Source organism: Camelus dromedarius, chromosome X (genome assembly GCF_036321535.1).
Source record: "Camelus dromedarius isolate mCamDro1 chromosome X, mCamDro1.pat, whole genome shotgun sequence".
Lineage (NCBI taxonomy): Eukaryota > Metazoa > Chordata > Mammalia > Artiodactyla > Camelidae > Camelus > Camelus dromedarius.
In genome coordinates this window covers 30,747,324-30,767,484 of record NC_087472.1, presented here as the reverse complement: position 1 = coordinate 30,767,484, position 20,161 = coordinate 30,747,324, and the positions used below count along the sequence as shown (strand labels likewise).

Here is a 20,161-nt window from a genome sequence, read left to right as displayed (position 1 = left end):
GGAATGACTAGGGACCAGAAAGTAGAAATGACTTGCCTAGGATGGTGTGGTAATGGTGGTGGTGATGGTAAGGGTAAAGAGCAGAAGGAGAAGTTAGAAAACCATGTTTTCTTCCTTATACTGTGTGTGTTTTTTCTACCGACCATATTCTTTCTAGTTCAGAAGATAAGACACCTGTCATTCTGGGAAATAATTAACTAGAAAAAGCAGTCTGTCATTAATTGTGTGATACTGACTTTCTGAATTCTGTGGTCCTGACAAATCAAATGACGGAGCCACTTTCTTTCCCAATGGACTTGGAGGTCATTAGCTAGACTTAGCCTGCCAGCAGGTTTTGAGTGGGGAGTACATTGTGTCCCTGTAGGATTTCCAGGGAGACTGAGGAGACTAAAAAATATATACACTTTGACCAGGGAATTTGACTATAGAGTCAAGCTGCCACAAAAAATTTGCTATATCATTACTAAGTTGCTTCTGAGACAGTTTGAGGAAGGGTATGAGGAGAGATGCAGAAGCAATTGGCACTTTTCAAGATTTAACTGAGTGATGATTGAAAGTCCTGCACAACCCTCGGGGCTCCTTGGTCTTGAAGCAGGTTGATTTCCTATTCTCAACTGGACTCCCCCTATACCCCTGTGTAATGAATTTCCTCCCATCACTGGATCGAAATGAATAATCAGAGGGATGGGGCTAGTCTTTTGCTTCCAAGAGACTAAATTTTGCTTTTGCTTGATATATACAGTGTATTTACACGCAAGAATTGGCTTCTTTGTTGGCAGAATAAGGCCTATTAAGCATTAGTATTTTTTACAACCCCATGGGTTACTGTAAGTCCTTAGAGAATTTTGTTACATTGCATAAGTCATAAACCTGGTTATGTTTACCTCCTCTCAATAATTTACTATAAAAAAATCCTCATGAGGTAAACTTGTTTGTTTGTTTTCCCACAAAAGTGGTAATAGCCCAGAGGTTTTATACACTTGTAACCATCCCTTTCTTTTCAGCCATTGCCTGCACCTCCCTCCTGGAGGCCTGTCATCAGATTTTCATGCCTCCCTCCCCAATAAAACCACATTCCTGTCCCATTGTTGAGAAGCAGGCCGAACTGAGGAATAAGGACTGAGCTAATGATGAGTGATTTTAGTAAAGGAACAGGCCTTGTCAGGCACTATCCAATGAATAGGGCTCCTTACTAACTTTGCCCTGGATAGTACCTACAAATTTCATTTAGTTCATTCAGGGCTGGTACTGAGTCACCCTGTACTGAAGGGGTTAATAGAACCCTGCAGGCCTATTTTTTTTTTTAATTGAAGTATAGTCAGTTACAATGTGTCAATTTCTGGTGTGCAGCATAATGTCCCAGTCATGCATATATATACTTATATTCGTTTTCATATTCTTTTTCATTAAAGGTTATTACAAGATATTGAATATCAAAGCTATACATGTGCTTCCTGTGTTATACGGAAGAAATTAATTTTTTAATCTATTTTAATATATAGTGGTTAACATTTGCAGAACTCAAACTCCCAAATTTATCCCTTCCCACCCTCTTTCCCCTGGTAACCATAAGATTGTTTACTATGTCTGCGAGGCTGTTTCTTTTATAGATGAGTTCATTAGTGTCCTCTTCAGGCCTATTTAAGTTTAACTTAGAACTTGATAAGGATGACAAAAATGATTAGTTGAGCCAAAGAGACCTCCCAATGAGGAAAGAATCAAATATTTTATTTTACTAAAAATTGAATTATACAAATACATACTCCAAAACCAAATAACATAGCAGGGTCTTGGAACCAATTACCAATCTCTCATCACTAGGGTACTGATGAAATCATTAGACAGGAATTCAGGGTTCATACTCTGAGCTGCCTTCATCATCCTGTTCTTAAGTCATCAACTAAGGACTTCAGTATCCTTCAACAATCCAAGCCAGTATACATCAAACTGGCTACTTCTTCACATCGGGCCTGATAAGTTAACTGTGGAGAGTTCACAGGGTCTACAAGTGCTCAGAGTTCAGGCTTATGAAGCTTACGCTCCCTTTATTGCAATCGCGGTGTGTCAACTGTCCCTTTTCTTCACTGCCAATTGCACACCATAGGCAAAAGCTGTAGATGCAGCTCCTGTACTTGGGAACACTTTCATCTACATGTATTAAAAACTTATTACAAAATGTAGGCATCTCGGAAGGAGCTATACAGACTATCTTGACTGGGTCAAAAGGAAATGTACTTCTGGGTGAAGTGTTACCTAAAAGAGTATCCCCTGGTTTCTTGGGGGGTGCCAATTCGGTGGCTGCTTCTTGTGTTACACTGTAAATACATTTGGCTGCAGTGAAGCTAGAAGTAGTCTCTTCCCTGTTGCAGTGAGGATGCAGTGGGGTCATGTCTATTTCCTTTTTATGACTCAGAGGGCAGCCTGAAACTATAGGAAAACTGAGGTAATGGCAGATGCAAACTAAGGAAGGTAAAGGCTGAAAGGAGTTTATGATTGTGGTTACTCTTAGTAAAGAATAACTGGGATTTAGCCAAGCCCTAAACAATAGTAATTAAGGCAAAGCCAGTGTCTAATCAGGACCTCAGGCTAGATAAGGCCTAGCTGGGGCTTAAGCCCAGTTAAATTCTAGCCATGGCCTTAGCCTATTTGACCTAACCAGGGTGTAGACAGGTTCAAAATCTAGTTAAGGCTTAGTCAACCCAGTTAAGGACTAGTAAGCCCAGTTAAGATGTAGCCAGGGTCAGAGCCTACTTATGGACCAGTTGCCCAGTTACTAGATAACCCAGTTAAGGCCTAGCCAAGGCCTAAGCATAGTTAAGACTTGTCAGAAACTCATTAAGGTGTATCCAAGACCTAAGCCTAGTTAAAAGCTAGTTAGCTTGGTTAACACCTCATCAGAGTATTGTTAAAGCACAGCCAGTGCCATAGTCTTTAGTCAAGTTAGGGCCCAGTTAAGGCCTAGATAGGGTCTAAGCCTACTTAAGCCCAGTCATAGTCTAGTGAAGTTCTCAGAAGAGGACAAAATTTAGTCCTAGGCAGAGCTTAGTTAAGACTTAGCCAAGGCCTAAGCATAGTTAAAATGTAATCGAAGCCTAGTTAAGATCAAGTCAGAAACTCTGCCTATTTAAGTGTTAGAATTCAGTTAACGCCTAGCCATGGCCCTAGCCTAGCTTTTGTTTGTTCAGAAGTCATGTAGGGCCTAAATCTACTTCAGTTTTAGTCAGAAACTAGTTGAGGTAGAATCCAGGGCCCAGCATTTTAAAGCCTAGTTATTCAGAAGCCAGGTAGGGCCTAAAGCTACTTAAGTTTTAGTCAGAAACTAGCTGAGGTAGAATCCAGGGCCTAGGATTGTTAGAGTGTAGACAGAGCGAGTTAAGTTTCAGCCAGAGCCTAAGCCTTGTTAAGCTATAGCCAGGGCCTAAGCCTACTTAGGCCTACTCACCTTAGTTAAAAGTTTAGCCAGTGCAGTTAAGGTCTAGTCAGGCATAAGCTTAGTTAAGTCCTAGTCATAACCCATTTAGCCTAGTCAGGGACTAAGCCTACTTAACATCTATTCAGAGTCTATTTAAGGCCTGGCCAGAACTTAAGTCTAGAGAAGACATAGTCAGTCTCATTTAAGGCATAGCAAGGGACTAAGCCTTTTAAAAGCCTTTTTAGCCCAGTTAAGTCCCATAAGGGGCTAAACTTAGTTATGTTCTGGTCAGAGTATATAATTAAGGCTTAGCCAGGGCTTAAGTCTAGATGATGGCCAGTCAGAATGTAGTTGAGGCCTAGTCTTCCCAGTTGAGGCCTATTCAGTCTTTTGACTTTGTTAAAGGCTAATAAAGACTAGGGTAACCAACTCTTTCCAATTTGCCTAAGATTTTTTATATTTAGTGCTGAAAGTGCTGGGCCCTGGAAAATCCCTTGGTCCCTGGCAAACCAGATTGGTTGGTCACTCTAGACAAGGCCTTTTAAGGAAAACTTTTCTTTGCCTTGGAGTTTATAGTTTATAAAACACTATTTCAACATTATTTCATTTGACTATTCTAGTATCCATCTGAGGTAGGTATCTTCATCATCCCCAGTATACAGACAAACCCAGGTTTAGAGAAAATAAGTACCTTCCTCAATGCCATACAGTTAGTGTCAGAGGTAGAGTTTATATCTACGTTTGAATTCAAAAGCCATGCTCTTATTTTTTAAACTAAACAGGTATCTCACCATAATTAAGAGTTGTCTAAATCAGAAAAGGAATACTCACTTAAGATACTATCATCATACTATTTTCAGATCAGGAAAGTGAGTCACAGTGAGCTTAAGTGACATGCCCAAGGTAAGACAACTTTTAGACTTGAACTCAGGTTTTTCTGCCTCCAAATCTCATGTTTTGCTCCTTAAAAGTAATCTCTTTCCCCCATCCTTCCTACTGTCCCAGTGTCAAATACTTTGGTACATGTCTGTGTGGGTAAGGTTGTCCTATGGGTTTTCGTGTTTCAGTGATGCTCATGTCCGTGTATTATCTGAAGTCTATCAAGCATTTGGTAGACTATACCTGCATGGATGCTTCTGTGTTCAGCCTGAGGTTTGTATCTTGATGCTTGCTGTTTCATTAGGGTATGTTTTTTGAGCCTGGTGGCAGAACTGATTTGGTAGTAGGGTCAGGCCTCAATCTCTTGATTTGCTGTGATCAAAGGAAAAGGGCATTGAAGACAAACCAGATCTACTTAGTAATTCTCAGGAAGGTTACAGGATGCATACAGCCCTGTCATAATGACATTCTGGGGACCAGGGAAAGAGAGCAGGCCTCTCTCTCTGGTACTGTGTGTTCAGCTGCCAGAAGACACTGAGGACTTGGCTTGCCTTTTCCTGGCTGAGCCATTCCTTTTGCCTCCTGTGAGCTTACTAGGGGTGACAGGCATCTCTGTTAAAAAGCCTGTATGTAAATATAGCTGTATCTTCCACTATGTTATCCTGAGGACAAAATAGTTGCCACCCCTGCAGAATGTAGCCGCTTCTGGATTGGATGCCAATGGTAGCAGTATGCCAAGCATGAAGTATCTTGTTCCCCTCCTGCCAAGTAAACACCAGCTTCCTCTTTGGTGGTACATTTAAAGGGATAGCCTCTACTCTTCTTGTGTGGCAGAGGCCATGGGGGAGAGCTTTCAACATGGGCAGTCAGGGGCTTACATGGATGCACGGTGGAAGGGGCCACTAGGATGCACTTTCCATAGCAGATGCCTTCTTAGACTGTAATTTCCTCCGCTGCGCTCTTAAGTTGCTTTGGAGAACTGTTTGGTTTAATGAGTGATGCAAAAGAAAGGCAGAGCTGGTTAGGAAGAAACAAATGATTTATTCCACTGAGCAGCTGGTATATTCCAGTGTTGCTTGCTTTCTTGGAGAGAGCACCATTTGGGAATGGAATCATTTTCTCTGACATTAACATGGCTATTCCCACATAAACTCAGGTCTTTAGATAACTTCACATGTTTCTATCCCCCTGAGCTGGTGAAACACAGCTTCAAGGCACTGGGTTAATGGCACAAGGAGGGCATGTCTCTGTCCTAGCAAAAAAATTTGGATGGCTTTTCCTCAAACACTGAGGGCTTTACAGGATAATGTTGGAGGCTCTGGGAAGAACGCATAGAAGTAGGTTCCAGGTTCTCCCACATTCCACCTGTGTGATTCTGGGTAGATCCTTTTGCCTTCCTAGATGTCAATTTTCCTAAATGTAAATGTAGATAATAAACTCTGGGTGGCCCTACCCACATTATGTGGTAACTGTGACGATCAAATGAGATACAATGTGAAAACACTAAAGTATAGAGCACTACAAAAAATGTAAGAAGTTATTGGTCCTGTTACTCATTCAACAAATATTTATTGAGTACCTATGCCAGATACTGTTTTTATGCTTGAACAAAATAGAGGTCCCTGCCTTCATGGAGCTTACCTCTAGAGAGGGGAGTCACAGAGTAAACAATAATCATAATAAACAAGAAAACTGTGCAATATGTACAGAAGGTGATAAGTTCTAAGAAAACTGAAAGAGTAGAGCAGAATAAGGAAGACCTAGGAGTGCCGTGTTGGGAGGGGTTGGTTCAATTTTTAAAAGGGTAATAAGTGTAGCTCTCACTGAAAAGGTGAGATGTAAGGAAGGGTTTGTGGAGGTGAGGGATCTGGCCTTCAGATATCTGAGTGAAGAACATTCCAGGCAGAAGGAATAGCCAGTGCAAAGCGCCTAAAGAGGAAATGTGCCTGGTGAGTTTGGGGAATGACAGAGTCCAGAGTGGCTGGAACAGAGGGAGAGGACAGAAATAAAGTAGAAGATGACGTTGCAGATGATATCATGGGGAGGGCATGTAGGCCATTACAAGGATGTAGGTTTTACTCTGAAGGAAATGCTGAGCCCCTAGAGGAGGGGTGATGACATGATCTGACTTACATTCTAAAGGAATCACTCTGGCTGTTGTGTTAAGAAGAGACTGGAGTGAGGCAAAAGGAACCCTGTTAGAACCCTGTTGAAATAATCAAAGTGAGAGGTAGATGATGGTGGTTCACAATGACAAGTTATTAGATTTTGAATATATCTCAAAGTTAGAGTCAATAGAATATCCTGGTAGATTTGAGGAAAAAGAAAAGGATCAAAGATAAACTCAAGATTTTTTAGCCTGAGTAGTTAGGATAGAGTTGCAATCTACTTCAGATGGAGAAGGTTATAGATGGAGTAGGTTTTGGAGGGAAGACCAAGGGCCCAGTTTTGGATATATTGAGTTTTATATATCAGAAATCAATGTGAGGGCACTTAGATACACATGTACGGGATTCTAGAGAAAGCTCTGAGCTAGCTAAATATATTTGGGGTGCGTCGGCACATAAGTATAATTTACAGACTGTAAGAGATCACCAAGGAAGTGACTATAGATGAAGAAGAGGACTTGGAGAGTGATCAGTCGTGTCAAAAGCTGCTTATACGACAAGTAAGATGAGGACTGGGAGTTGGCCATTGAATTTAGTAGTGTGGAAGTCACTGATGACTTTGACAAGGGTAGTTAGGTGAAGTGGTCATTATATTTCATTAAAAGTGTTTTAGAGTAGAAACATTTAACCTGGTAATATCAGTCACAAGGGATGAGAGAGAGATTTTGCTCTTTTCGAGCAAACCTGCCTTGAGACTCTCCTGCCTCTGGCTAATATTAGAAAGGAAATCCTGTAAGGAATCCTATCAGGACACCACCATCCAGTTTTTCACTTGAGCAGTCTGCTGGTCTGGTCTGGGGAGGGCTCTTGCCAGAGAACAGGGCTGTGGCCCCCCTGTGCTTTTCTGAGCGCTAAGCACATAGGTAGTGGGATTCGTTCTTTACCATGCTTAAAATGCTAACCTTTGGCCCCTTGATGAACTTTGAAAGGTAAAGGAATGACTTCAAAGGGAAAGGAAATAACAAATTCATGCCCCAGGGCAAAACATTCTTCTTTTTAGGATATTAGGAAAAATTATTTTCTACCTCACTTCCTCCAATTTATTCTGATTATATTTATCTCTGAGGTCAAAAATAGAGAAGTTAGAAAAGAGACCATGTACTCTTATTTTTTTATTTTCATAGATCATCATTCTTAAGGTGATTTTTAATGTTCATTTAGGTTTTTGGTATCTTTTCTTTTTACTAGAATGTTCAAAGTGTAGGTGCATTTAGAACAATAGTATGTAGGTATGAGGACAATGAAATGGTTAGCCTCAAGGGGACTTGTGGCTTATGATGCACTTGGTCAGCCACCCACCACAGCTATATTGTGTTACTGCTGACATCTTAACACTCTTATTCTGCCAGTGATTTGGAGCGCCCCAGAGCATCACTAGGCAGACCACAGTGTAAGGGACAGCACAGAAGGCTGAGATACTGAAGAATCAGATTCATACCCTGTTACTAAACAGGTACGTTATCTCAGCACATCACTTAGCCTCTTTGGGTCTTCACTTCCTCAGTTGTAAAACAGGGATAATCCTTGTTGCACAGGATTGTTATAAGGATTTAAATAGGTTAACGTATGTGAAAGTACTTGAGGATATAATTAGCAGCAGGAGGAATCTATAAAACATTGGAATGAGCTACCAAGGGAGGTTATGGAATCTTACTTTGAGACCATTAAAAACAGAAGCAGTTTTCCTTTGGTGGATAAGCAGTAAGCACATTTGCAGGCAGAAGGAAGAACTTATATGACTTCAGACCTTCTTTCCAGGTGGTGAAATAAATGAATCAGGTTTCTCCTGGCAAACTAGCATTTGCCACAGAAACAGAGAGGAGGCCACTACTGGTGCTTTGTCTCACTCTTGTCAAATTTCTTAGAGGTATTCTTGAAGCTCAGTACTAAACCCGGGCTAGGATGGTAAGGGCTAACAAGTATACAAAGATGTTTGCATGATGCTCCCTTTCTCGCCCAAATGATTCATGTAGGAAGAGCTGAGGATCTGGGTGGGTTCAGGTGAAATCATTCTAGACCCGGGGTAATGGCCTTCATTATCTTGCCTCGGTGACTTTGCCGATTAGTTTCCAGGCAGAGCTGACCATCATACAAGGTTGGTTTGAACTGTGCAAGCCACTTACATGTGGAATTTTTTTCAGTAGTAAATACTACAGAACTACATGGTCTGTGGTTGGTTGAATCAGCATATGTAGAGGAACCATGGGTACGGAGGGCCAGCTATAAATTCCAAGAGGATTAACCCCGACATTGTTCAAGGGTCAACTGTGGATGTTTCCAAGGAATAGTTAGTTAATAATGCTTTGGAAGATTCATTGCTATTGTACCAAGTGGAGGGCCTTCTTCACATAGCTTGCAACGACTTGGAGGAATAAACAATGGGCAGCCTGAAGTGTAGTCAGCTTTCACCTGCCAGAGCTCAGGGCCAGAATGAGCAAGTACTTCCCATAGGAGAGTGAATTAGGCTAGGAAGATCCATTAATCCTTGAGGATTCCCTCCCTACGTGACTGGTCTTAGGTATCCCAAAAGCGTTATATGTGAACTAGAGCCACAAGCCAGTCCTGCTCCCTTACATTTTTATCCAAGTTCAAAGTCATGTTTGTTCTAACGATGAAATGAATTGTATCTCTGATACTTCCTTCTGGTTTTTGTAATGCCTGCAGCTGTCTCCCCTCCTACCTTCCAGGGATCACTAATCAGTACCCAGGATGCAGCACACACTGTTTCTTGGATCCCAGAACTTCTCCAGGATAATTACATTAGCTAGCATTTATTAAGAGCTTACTATATATCACGTACCATTCTAAACTCACGTAATTCTCACAACTGTTATCTTCATTTTACAGATGAGGAAACTGAGGCAGAGTAGTTAGCAACCTTCCAGTTAGTAAGTGAAGAAGTTGAAATTCAAATATAGGTCTATTTGACACAGACCCTACTGTTACAACCACTAGCATTGTTTTTTTTTACTGTCTCTCCCAAAGATAATACACAAACAAACAAAAACAATTTTCCTTTTTCCCTCTCAGAAAGCTGAGGGAAGGCTTGAGAATAGAATCCCTTTTCCTATTTCCTTCAATTTCTGTTTTTACTTCCCTTATTTTAGTTTTCTTTATTTTTAAAAATTGAGTTGATTTACAATGTTGTGTTAATTTCTGGTGTACAGCATAGTGATTCAGTTATACATAATATATGTATTCCTTTTCATATTCATTATAGGCTATTACAAGATATTGAATATAGTTTCCTGTGCTATACAGTAGGACCTTGTTGTTCATTTTATATATAAGTAGAAAGAGGATGAGGAGTGATAAATTGGGATTTCTAGATTTGCAGATACTATTTCCCTTATTTTAGACTCCGTACTCTGCACTGGTAATATTTAAAAGCCAAGACTCCTTCTAGAAGTATCATAGCTCTTTACAAGCTCCCTGGGGGCCTGTGGGCTTCTCACAACAGCCAAGATTCCGGGACAAATCTGTGCAGGGTCCCACTAAGTCAAGATGAGGTTGTTGTCTTCATATTTGAATAGTGTTTTGAGGGAAATATTTGTCAGTCTAGGAAAATAACCAAGAGATACATTTTTTAAAGTGGTTGTTTTTCTCCAGTGACTAAGTTGTTTTTCTGAAGGATAAGCAAGAATCTGTGATTCTCTCTGCAGCACTGAACAAATTTGGAGGAGAAGGAAGAGAAATTCAGTAGAAATTGACCATAAGGACGTTTCCTACTCCCCATTTTTTCAGTTCTGTTTTGAATTTTTCATCTATTTTCAAGAAGGGACCATGTTTAGCTCCTCAGCCACACAATCCTTTTCTTTCTTTCCTGATAAATTAAAGATGGTTCATGGGAATTTTAAATGTCAGATCCTATAATAGGCAAATGCCTTATTGCACACAGGTTTTCTTTTTAAATGTAGCTTTTTTTTTTTTTTTTTAGAGTTTAAAGGGCAGATCCTGTTGCTTTGTTCATTGTAGCCCCTCAGAGAGCTCCTGCTATGTAAAAATAATAAAATTCACCCTTTGGGGACAAGGACCTCTTGATATTTTCCTCAAGGGTGGGGAAGGCAATGAGAAGTAGTGTCTGGGGGTGTTTAAAAAAACTATGTTGAATGCATGTATCCAAATGGTACTGCAGCATAAGGAAAGGGAGCATTATAAAAAATTTTACTGTTTGTAAACAGGAAACTGATGCCTAGACTTACCAAAGGCACATTTTAATCTCTCCCACATAACTGCCTCTGTTCCCATTGGATATGAACTAATTTACCTTGCCTGATGCAGAGACACTTATCGACTATAAACATAGACCCAGAGGATTTGGATTCCTTTGCTCCTTTTCCATCCTCCTGTTAAGACACTTATTGCCAGTTTGCCAGTTACAAACATCACAAAATAGCAGGATAGGACTATCAACTGAAAGAAAAATGGGGGCTTTTGATTAGTTGTGCTGACAAAAATGTCTTAAGAGTGAGAGTAATAACAATCTATGGGGTTAAAGATTCTAGTTATCAGATAGACAGCATGGCCTATGTCCCAGCTGTCTTTCTGAGCGACTTATAAGATATGAGTTCTCGCATCTTCTGTCAATTTACAACTCTATCTAGCTATAAAGATCTCTTGCTTTCCTTAACCCTGCCATGAAGTAGGCCAAGGGACCCTTCTCTGTATCTTCAGACTTCATTCCATTTCTATTAGCTGTGATTGGCTTGCCGAACCCTGGCAAGACTCTCATCACTGTCTTGTTGTCCTTCCTGGTTTTATAGGAAAGAGACCCAAAATTAGAAAAATTAAAAATAAAATAATTTTTTGAGATACAGAATACATAAGGTGAAGTGCATAAATTTTAAGGGTATAGCTGAATGCTTTTTATTTATTTATTTATTTTTGAATGCTTTTTTTTTTATTTAAAGTGTCATTATATCAAGACAGAACATTTCCAGCATCATGGAAGGCTGCCTTACATTTCTTTTCAGTTGATAACATCCCCAACCCCCAGCTCAGAGGTAACCACTGCATTCACTTTTGTTTTACAGATTCCTTTGCCTGTTCTTAAATTTCATATAAATGGAATTATATGATATGTACTTTTATGCATCTGGTTTCTTTCAACATTCTTCTACGTGTATTTCTGTGGACATTTGTAATCTTTTATTTTATACACTGAAGAGTAGAATGACAAGGTCATTCAATAGAGGAATGTTTAGTTTTAGTAGATAGTGGCCAACAGTTCCAAGGTAGTTGTACTACTTAACACTTTCAGCAACAATGTATGAGAGTTCCAGTTGCTCCATGTTCTTCTCAATGCTTGGTATTGTTAGTTTTTTCAACTTTAGCTTTTCTAGTGGGGTTTTGTGTGTCTCGTAGTAGTTTTAATTTACATTTTCCTGATGAGCAATAGTGATGAAAATCTATTTACATGCTTGTAGGTCATTTAGGAGTTCTTGTCTGTGAAGTGCCATTCAATTCTTTGTTCTATTTTAAAAAAGGGGGATTGTCTATCTTTTTCTCATTGATTTGAAGGAGATTCAAATATATGTATATACTAGATACAAATTCTTTGTTATATATAGGTATGTGAATATTTTCTCCCAGTCTGTGGTTGGCCTTTTCACCCTCCTAAGGTGTCTTTTGATAAATGGAAGTTCTTAATTTTAATGAAATCTAATTGATCAACCTTTCATAATTAATGCTTTTGTGTTGAATAAGAACTCTTTGACTACTGAATGTCATGAAGATATTCACTTACGGTTTCATCTGGAAGATTTACTTTTTTACCTTTCATATTTAGGTCTATGGTCTATTTCAAATTCTTCTTATCATTATTATTATTATTATTTTGGTATCTGGTATAAGGTAAGGGTCATGGTTCCATTGATTTTCTGTCCTTGTGCCAGTATCATGCTGTCATATAACTGTAGCTGTATAGCTAGCCTTGATATCTGATAAAATACGCCCTCTAATTTTAAGATGTTTTGGCTATGCTAAGCCCTTTATATATCGTTATGTATTTTAGAATCACTTTGTGAAGTGCCGTTTGGGGATGGTTTTGAGCTTATTAACTCATTAGCCTTCCAATGCCCTCTCAACTTCAAAGTAAAGTAAAGTTTTGAAGGAGAGACCAGTAGTGTATTTACGGCAGTCTCTCTTCCTCCCGTGAGTTTGTCTGCAAAGTATCGCGAGACTTCGGAGATTGCGCACAGCCTTTCCCGCTCAGGCGTCAGCCTGGCCTCGTTTAACTTCAGGTGAGGAAAGCTTGCCCTGCGTTTGAGGCTTCTCAAATTTCTGACCCATTATGCTAGCCTCAAACTTTATGTGAATTTCTCATTTTCCCCAATAGCGTCCCTCTGACGTGGGGCCAAACCTAATCTTCAACTTGGGTCCAGAGTTGGCAAAAGTCTCAGTGAAGAAGGCCCGTGGTTATCAGCTGACTTAGGAAGGACTCGCTGTCGCTCTCTGAAATTTTAGTTCATCTTGTTCTTGTTTCCACAGATTGTGGCTATCTTTAAACCCATCAATTTTGTAGTTTATTATTATTATTTTTTGGTTATTGTTTTTTAGTTGTGACGCGAGCCTTTACATCCCATTTGAAAGCGGAAGTCCGGAAGACGTTTAGTAGGCATAACGGCCCTCTCGTCGTCCATCTTGGCTCTTTCACAGGTGAGGAGTTTATGAGTGGGCCAATTCAGTAGGTCAGTGGGAGGGCTGGTAAAACGGACATAACATTCCTGTCACAGATAATGGCGTTTCTTGAGGGGACCGGTCTGGCTCGCCCCATCCCTCTGCCTTGGGAGTCACAGTCAACTTGGAATTCTGTCAGTTTCCAGGGATGAGTAGTGAAATTAATGTCATCCCCAGCCCCCAAAGCTATCCGTCAGATGAGATGATGGGAATTCTCAGTTCTATTCCTGCTTATGATGAAATGTCAGCTCTGGCCTGAATAAGGCAAATTTTGCCCCTGTGGGCACCTGAATTTGTGCCCTCTAGCATAGGACTTGAGGAATCAACTGGGCTGACTTCCAATTGCGTATCTTTACTTACCATGTGACTGTGGACAGATTACTTAATTTCTCTATTCCTCAGTTTTTCCATCTGTAACTTCCCTGGCTTATCAAGAGGATTAAATGTACTAATATTAAAAAAGTACTAAAACTATAGTAGGTCTTCCATAAATGTGAGTGTTTATTGGAAGATTTACAAGCATGTCGTCCAATCTGATATATAGCTTTTGAGGCTGGGGATTACACTTGGTTACTTTTTGGGGGGGGAGTAAAATTTACATATAGTGAGATGCACACACATTAAGCTCATTGAATGAGTTTTGACAAATGCATAATCTCGTGTAACCCCAAACTCTATCTAAAACATGGTTATTATCATCAGAATGTTCTCTTAGCCTCTTCCAGTCAGTTCCCACTCCCCTAGATGCAACTGCTATTTTGATATTTCCACCATAGATCATTTTTCTAGAATTGCATATGAATGGAATTATACAACAGGCATTCTTTTGTGTCTGGCTTCTTTCATTAAGTATGTTTCTGATCTCCATCTATGTTGTTGTCTCTATCAGTAGTGGCTTTATTTTTATTGCTGATTAGTATCACGGTGTATGAATATACTACAGTTTATCCATTCTCTTTTTGATTGACACAAGGGCTGTTTACACTTTTTTTTGACCATTATGAGTAAAGCTGTTATAACCATTTGTGTAGAAGTCTTTTGGTTAACTTTCATTTCTCTTGTCTAAACACTTCAGAGTGGAATTGCTGGGGCTAGATAGGTGCTTACCTAGTTTTATAAGAAACTGCCAGACGTTTTTAAAGAGGTTGTATTACTTTACGCTCCCACCAGCAATGTGTGAGAATTCTGGTTGCTCTACATCTTTGCCAATAGTTAGTGTTGTCACTCTTTAATTTTAGCCAGTCTAGTGACTGTGTTGTGGTATCTCATTGTGATGTTACTTTGCATTTCTCTGATGACTAATAATATTGAATATGTTTTATGTACTTATTAGCTATTTATTTTTCTTTGTGGAATGTTTGTTCAACTCTTTCGCCTATTTTAAATTGGTTTATCTTTTTATTATTGAGTTGTAGGAGCTTTTTATGTATGCTGGTTCCAGGTTCTTTGTCAGATATATTTTGTGAGTATTTTCTCTCAGTGCATTGCCCGCTCATTTTATTAACCATGTGTTTTGATGAATTGGTTTAACTTTGTACCCACTGCTATCCATGCATGTTTGAAACTTGATAATATTTACTGAGTTAAAAGTTGTTCCTTTCTCCCTTCTTCCCTTCCTTCCTTTCTTTAACAATACTTACTGGTTACTTACTATGTGATAGCTTCTCTTCTATACCTTGGGGATACAGCAGAAAACAAAACAGACAAGCTTCCTAATCTCATGGCACTTACATTTTAGTCTATGTGTATATGAGGTGGTATGGGAGACAGAAAGATAAATGAATAAACAAGAAAATACGAGGTGATTAAAGGTGCTAAAATGCAAAAAATGTGCTGTATACATAATGAGAAAGGGATGATTGGGAGGCTTTTTCAGGTTGAAGGATCAGAAAGTTGAGATGTTTAAGCTGCGACAGAATGGCAAGAAGCCATTTTTGGAGGGGAGTAGGGAAGGGATTCCAGGCAGGAGGAAGAGCTAGTTAAAAAAAAAAAAAAGGTCCTTAAGGTGAGATGGGGCTAGGTGCAGACTATCCAAAATGTACCTTTAAGCAAACACCTTAGGATCAGGAGTTGGTTGCTTGGAAATGATCATAACTGGAATAAATTCTTACTCTTTCCTAGCACTACAGTACTTAGGAATTTCTCAACACCCTCCCAGCTCTCCCCATGCCCCCAGCTCCTAGGTTCCAAGATGCTTTGAAGATAGCAAATTGTGGGTTAGTTAACATGGTGGTCAGTGGCATTAAGGCTAGGTCAGGGATTTTTTTTCCCCATCAAAGGTGACCAAGTGATAGAAAAAATAAATCAAGGACTGCATAAATAATAGGTAATGACATTAGTCTTTACAAGGTAGCAACGTATGAAATGTTCTACCTCTCTGCTTTTTACCTTTAGATTGTGTAATGTAAAACTTTATAAATACAATGTCAATTTGATAAATGAACTCTAATTTAGTCCTACATTTTGCCCAGTTTAGGGAGAGATGGAATGAAAGATGATGGGAAGTGGTAGTGGGAGGTAGAGATACAGAGAGAATGAAATAGAATGAAAACTCGGAGGTGAATGAATGGAGGTGTATCGACCAAGAGGATTAACAAAAGAATCCAAGAGGGAGGTAGAAAAGCTGAGAAAACAAACTGGGTGAAAGGGGAGCCAGAAGTTGAATAGATTTTGTGTATGTTTCTATCACCCTCTTGTGCCCTTGGGCTATGGGCATCATAGTAGGTTATTGCTTCCTTTGAAAAATGTGATGGTGCTCTCTAGTACTATTCTTTTTATTGAAGTATAGTCAGTTGAAGTGTGTCAATTTCTGGTGCACAGCATAATTCTAGTACTATTTAATACATACCTTCTGGGTCTTTCTGCTGATGGGCTGATTCATGCTCTAAATTAATGCCAAATTCCTTTCATGATTTTTTCCCCATTATTTCCTTCTACCAGTCTGCTTTTTCTCTAATCCAAAAGCAGAGATCTGATATATATATATATAGAGAGTAGATAAACAACAAGTTCATACTGTATAGTGCAGGGAACTATATTCGATATCTTGAGGTAACTTACGGTGAAAAAGAATATGAAAATGAATATATGTTCATGTGTGACTGAAGCATTGTGCTGTATACCAGAAATTGACACAACATTGTAAACGGACTATGCTTCAATAAAAAATAGAGAAATTTAATATGTATATATGCCTAAGAGAACACAATACACAAAAGCAGAGATCCTCTGAGTTAATAAAATAAACTGCATGCGTCTAGTACCCATTCTCCCATGTTTCAGGTGGAAAGTTGCATCCAACCAAAATCATGTCTACTGGTTATTATGGTTCTGACCCTTATCATCAGGGTAAACCCCATGTCTCCTGTTAGGATTTTGGACAAAAAATGTGTGGTTCTGACAGGACATGCTAAGTGAAGATAGCATATAACTGAGTGGGTCAAACCATACCCTGTGGAAACCAGCAAGCTCCATGTGAAAATCACAGACCAGCTTGCTGATGATTTGCTGTGCTCCAATAAAGGTTTAAGGAGTACAGTTAGCTGGGGTAAAGCCTGTGCCTTGCTGGGCCCCACTCTGGTCAGAACTGCTCGAAACAGGGCAGTGATAGATTTGGCAGTATCCTGAAGGTGAGATGGATGCCTGCTTCCTAATACTCTCCACTAGGAAAAAAACTTGACTAAGGCTGGGGAAAGGAAACCAGCCTGGCTTTACAGGCTGGTAGCTAGAAATTTAATATGTATATATGCCTAAGAAAACAACTGGCCAAAAGTATATAGCTATGTTGATCGGTCATGGACTGGAGATAGAGTCTCTAATAAATGGAAAACTACAGACTAGGCTATTGCAGGAAAAACAATTCTGGTGAAGGGAGATATGAAAAGAAATCAATGAAATGAATTTAGCAACTCATGTAGGACATGTACCGGCTCGTCACAAATGAAAGACAGTATAATCTATTTAGAATAAAAGAGGGGACAATCTGACCCCCCCAGACTAATGCAGACTCTGTAGTCTTGGGAACTCCAAGCCTCAGCTCAGCTCCCTTGTCAGTTTAATTTAAGGTTGCAGAATGGACATGTGAAATCTCAGACCATGTGCACATGAATACTCTAGGTTAGCAGAGGAGAAAGAGTGAAAAAAAAATCTATGAATCAAATAAGTAAGCAATATATGTCAAATTACTAAAAACTTGCATCCTAAACAAACTCATTTTTAAGGAAAGTGACGGATGGTAAACTAGACAAATGTGATAGGTAGATTATATTGGGCCATTCTCTAGATTTTTAAGGTCATTTTTTTTCTTTTTCTTTTTAGGGGGGAGGTAATTAGGTTTATTTATTTATTTTTGATGAAGGACTGAACCCAGGACCTTGTGAATGCTAAGCAGGCACTCTTAACACTGAGCTATACCCTCCCCCCCATTCTCTAGATTTTTAAACAAAGAATATTACTTGAAAGAAGTATAAAATTAGGAAGAGGGTTTACAGAGCATACCAGACATGCAGATGAGAACAGTATGACCATGGCTTTGGATAAAATTGGGAGAACTAGCTGCTAGATATGGAATATTGGCAGTACTAGGAGATGACTGAAGAACTAATTTTATAACAGAAGTTATACAAAATTTGGAAACAGAATGAGAGACTTTTATTTACCATAATCCCCAGACTGCAGTGGCAATTGGAACCTTTAGTACTGAATTGTTAAAAACACAGAATTCAGCATCACCAGATATAAATGGCAATGAGGCAAAGGTACTAGTAAAGACAGAATGAATTGAAAGACTCTGAGTGAATGTATCTTCCTCAATAGAGATACTCAAGAAAGATAGACATTGCCTCTGCTCACTTTGTTCTCAAATCCTATAAGAAGAGGTAAAGACTATGAGAAGTGTAAAGAAGAGTATGAGTAGTAGATCCTCATAAAACCACCAAGAAAGGAGGAGCAATAGCTAGGGGTGCTCTTTCAACCTTGTCCTATAGCCAGAACCTGTAGGATGCATAAAGGCTCAAGGATACTAACTTTATATTTCTCTTTTCCATTATTAGATCTGCTTTGCTGTTTTCTCTTGGCTGTGACAATCTGTCTGATGGTCATTATAATAGCAATCACTACCAATACAAACAGGAATACCATATATACATTTTGTGGGAGGTTCACCAACTTTATCAGAAAGCACTAGAGGACCACTGGCCTCATTCTGTACTTGATCATCATCATCATATCAACAGCCTCATTTTTCAACCAAACCAACCATAGAACCTTTGCCAGCCCCATAAGATCCATTGTCACCCAGAGTCCATTTACTGTAGCTTTTTAGTAATATTTTATCTACTGAGGAGAGCATAGAGGCATGGAATCTGTGTCGATCCCTGACATTGTTGGTGGACTTGTTAATTGTGTAGCCCAGTTAGTAAGAATAGCTGAAGAGATTTTACAGTTTATTTCACAAGAACAAATGCCTTGTGTAGAGCAAAATGATAGAGCAGAACCGATAGAAACAGATGCATCTCCTTCTGAGGAAGCTTCACTACCAGACCTCGCTGCTTTCTCAGACTTAGAATCAATACTTACACCAAGAGAAGATGAAGACTTAATCTTTGATGTAGATCAAGCCATGTTAAACATAGATGAAGATCAGGCCATGTTAGATGTAGATGAATTATATGAAGGAGTACTCTCTGGTATAAACAATGACTTAAGAAATGGATAAGACCTAATTTGTCCCCACCAGCATGTGAGATCTGATAATTTCTGTTTCAAATAAAGTCTGGTTTTCCTGAATACTAGCCATAAGAGTTTTTCTCCTAGTTCTGCACAGTTTCATTATTAATCTCTTATCGAACAAGTAAGATTTGATTTATTTCCACCAGATGCTGGTCTCTTTTCTTCTTTGTATTTATTTCAAAATCTCTGACTTTAGCAATATGGTTCTTTACCTGTACTTGTTCTCCTGCTGGGATTTCTGATAACAGGCACGAACAATAGCAAAGAAAAGAAACTCCTTACATAACAATGGAATGAAGACCTAATGAACTCTAACATGTCTTGGGGCCCAATTTTACCATTCTACAATGAGTGGACACTAGAAGGGGACTATCCCCCAGGATGGCATTATAGTGAATATGTTCACATTAATAAGACAATATTGGGGCAATTTTACTTGAAAAGTTATAACTAATTACTTGTCCTTTTGGACAGAACGTGTCAGCCAAAGGATGCTATAGCAGACTAGAGGAAATAATTCTGAAAAACCAACATCTACCAGATAGTAAAACTGCAAAAAGGAAGGCTTACAGATAACTCTTGCTAGGGAGAAACCTTTGAAAAAGCTGAGGCCAATGCAGGATTGTTCCCTCAAATGCTGACCCACATCACAACTACTCTACAATATTGTTCCCCAAATGGAAATGGCAAGTTACAGCAAATAACAAGAGAAAAGCACTAGTACTAGAAGGACTAGAGAAAGCCCTAACAAAAATGATTCACCTTTGGAAAGTCAAACACTTATGGCACAGGCTTAGAGATGATAGTCCACAGTAGAAGTGGATAAAGTACACCCTCTTGGGTATAACTACATTTCTGAAGAATAACTGATAGGCTTATGATAAGAGAACCTGCTGCAACCTTGATATAGAAATCTTAACTATGGAGAACTAGGAGCAATGATGAATTTAGACAAAATGTGGACTGGTACAGCCACAGTAATTTACAAATACCAGAGGGGGAGAATGTAATAGTTGGAGGACCCTCATATCAAAACAGAGAGGGACCAAGTACACATTCAGGAAATTCACTGATAATTCTAATTGCATGCCATACAGTACCCTCACTTCCATTTGGAAGAAGAGCTACCCTTCAGATAAGCCCATGGACACTGGGGTCCTCCTTCTTAGAGAATGGCCTTTGCATCTCACAACATGGGCAACAACTAGCTAAAGACGTAAAGTGTACCATTAGACAAAATGGTGTATGAAAATTGTGAAGAAATGACAGGTAGAAGTCAATCCACACTGGTGAA

The 20,161-nt window shown here is 39.3% G+C and overlaps 2 protein-coding genes across 2 annotated transcripts in view; one reads left to right on the top strand and one right to left on the bottom strand.

Annotated features, from left to right (window-relative positions):
* The window catches only part of TRPC5 (transient receptor potential cation channel subfamily C member 5), a 227,887-nt gene that overhangs the window by 59,992 nt on the left and 147,734 nt on the right, over positions 1-20,161 (bottom strand). The gene's annotated exons all lie outside the window — the stretch shown is intronic.
* Positions 18,494-18,853, top strand: TRPC5OS (TRPC5 opposite strand). The gene has a single exon (XM_010996660.3). The coding sequence runs from the start codon at positions 18,494-18,496 to the stop codon at positions 18,851-18,853; it is 360 nt and encodes a 119-aa protein (XP_010994962.1).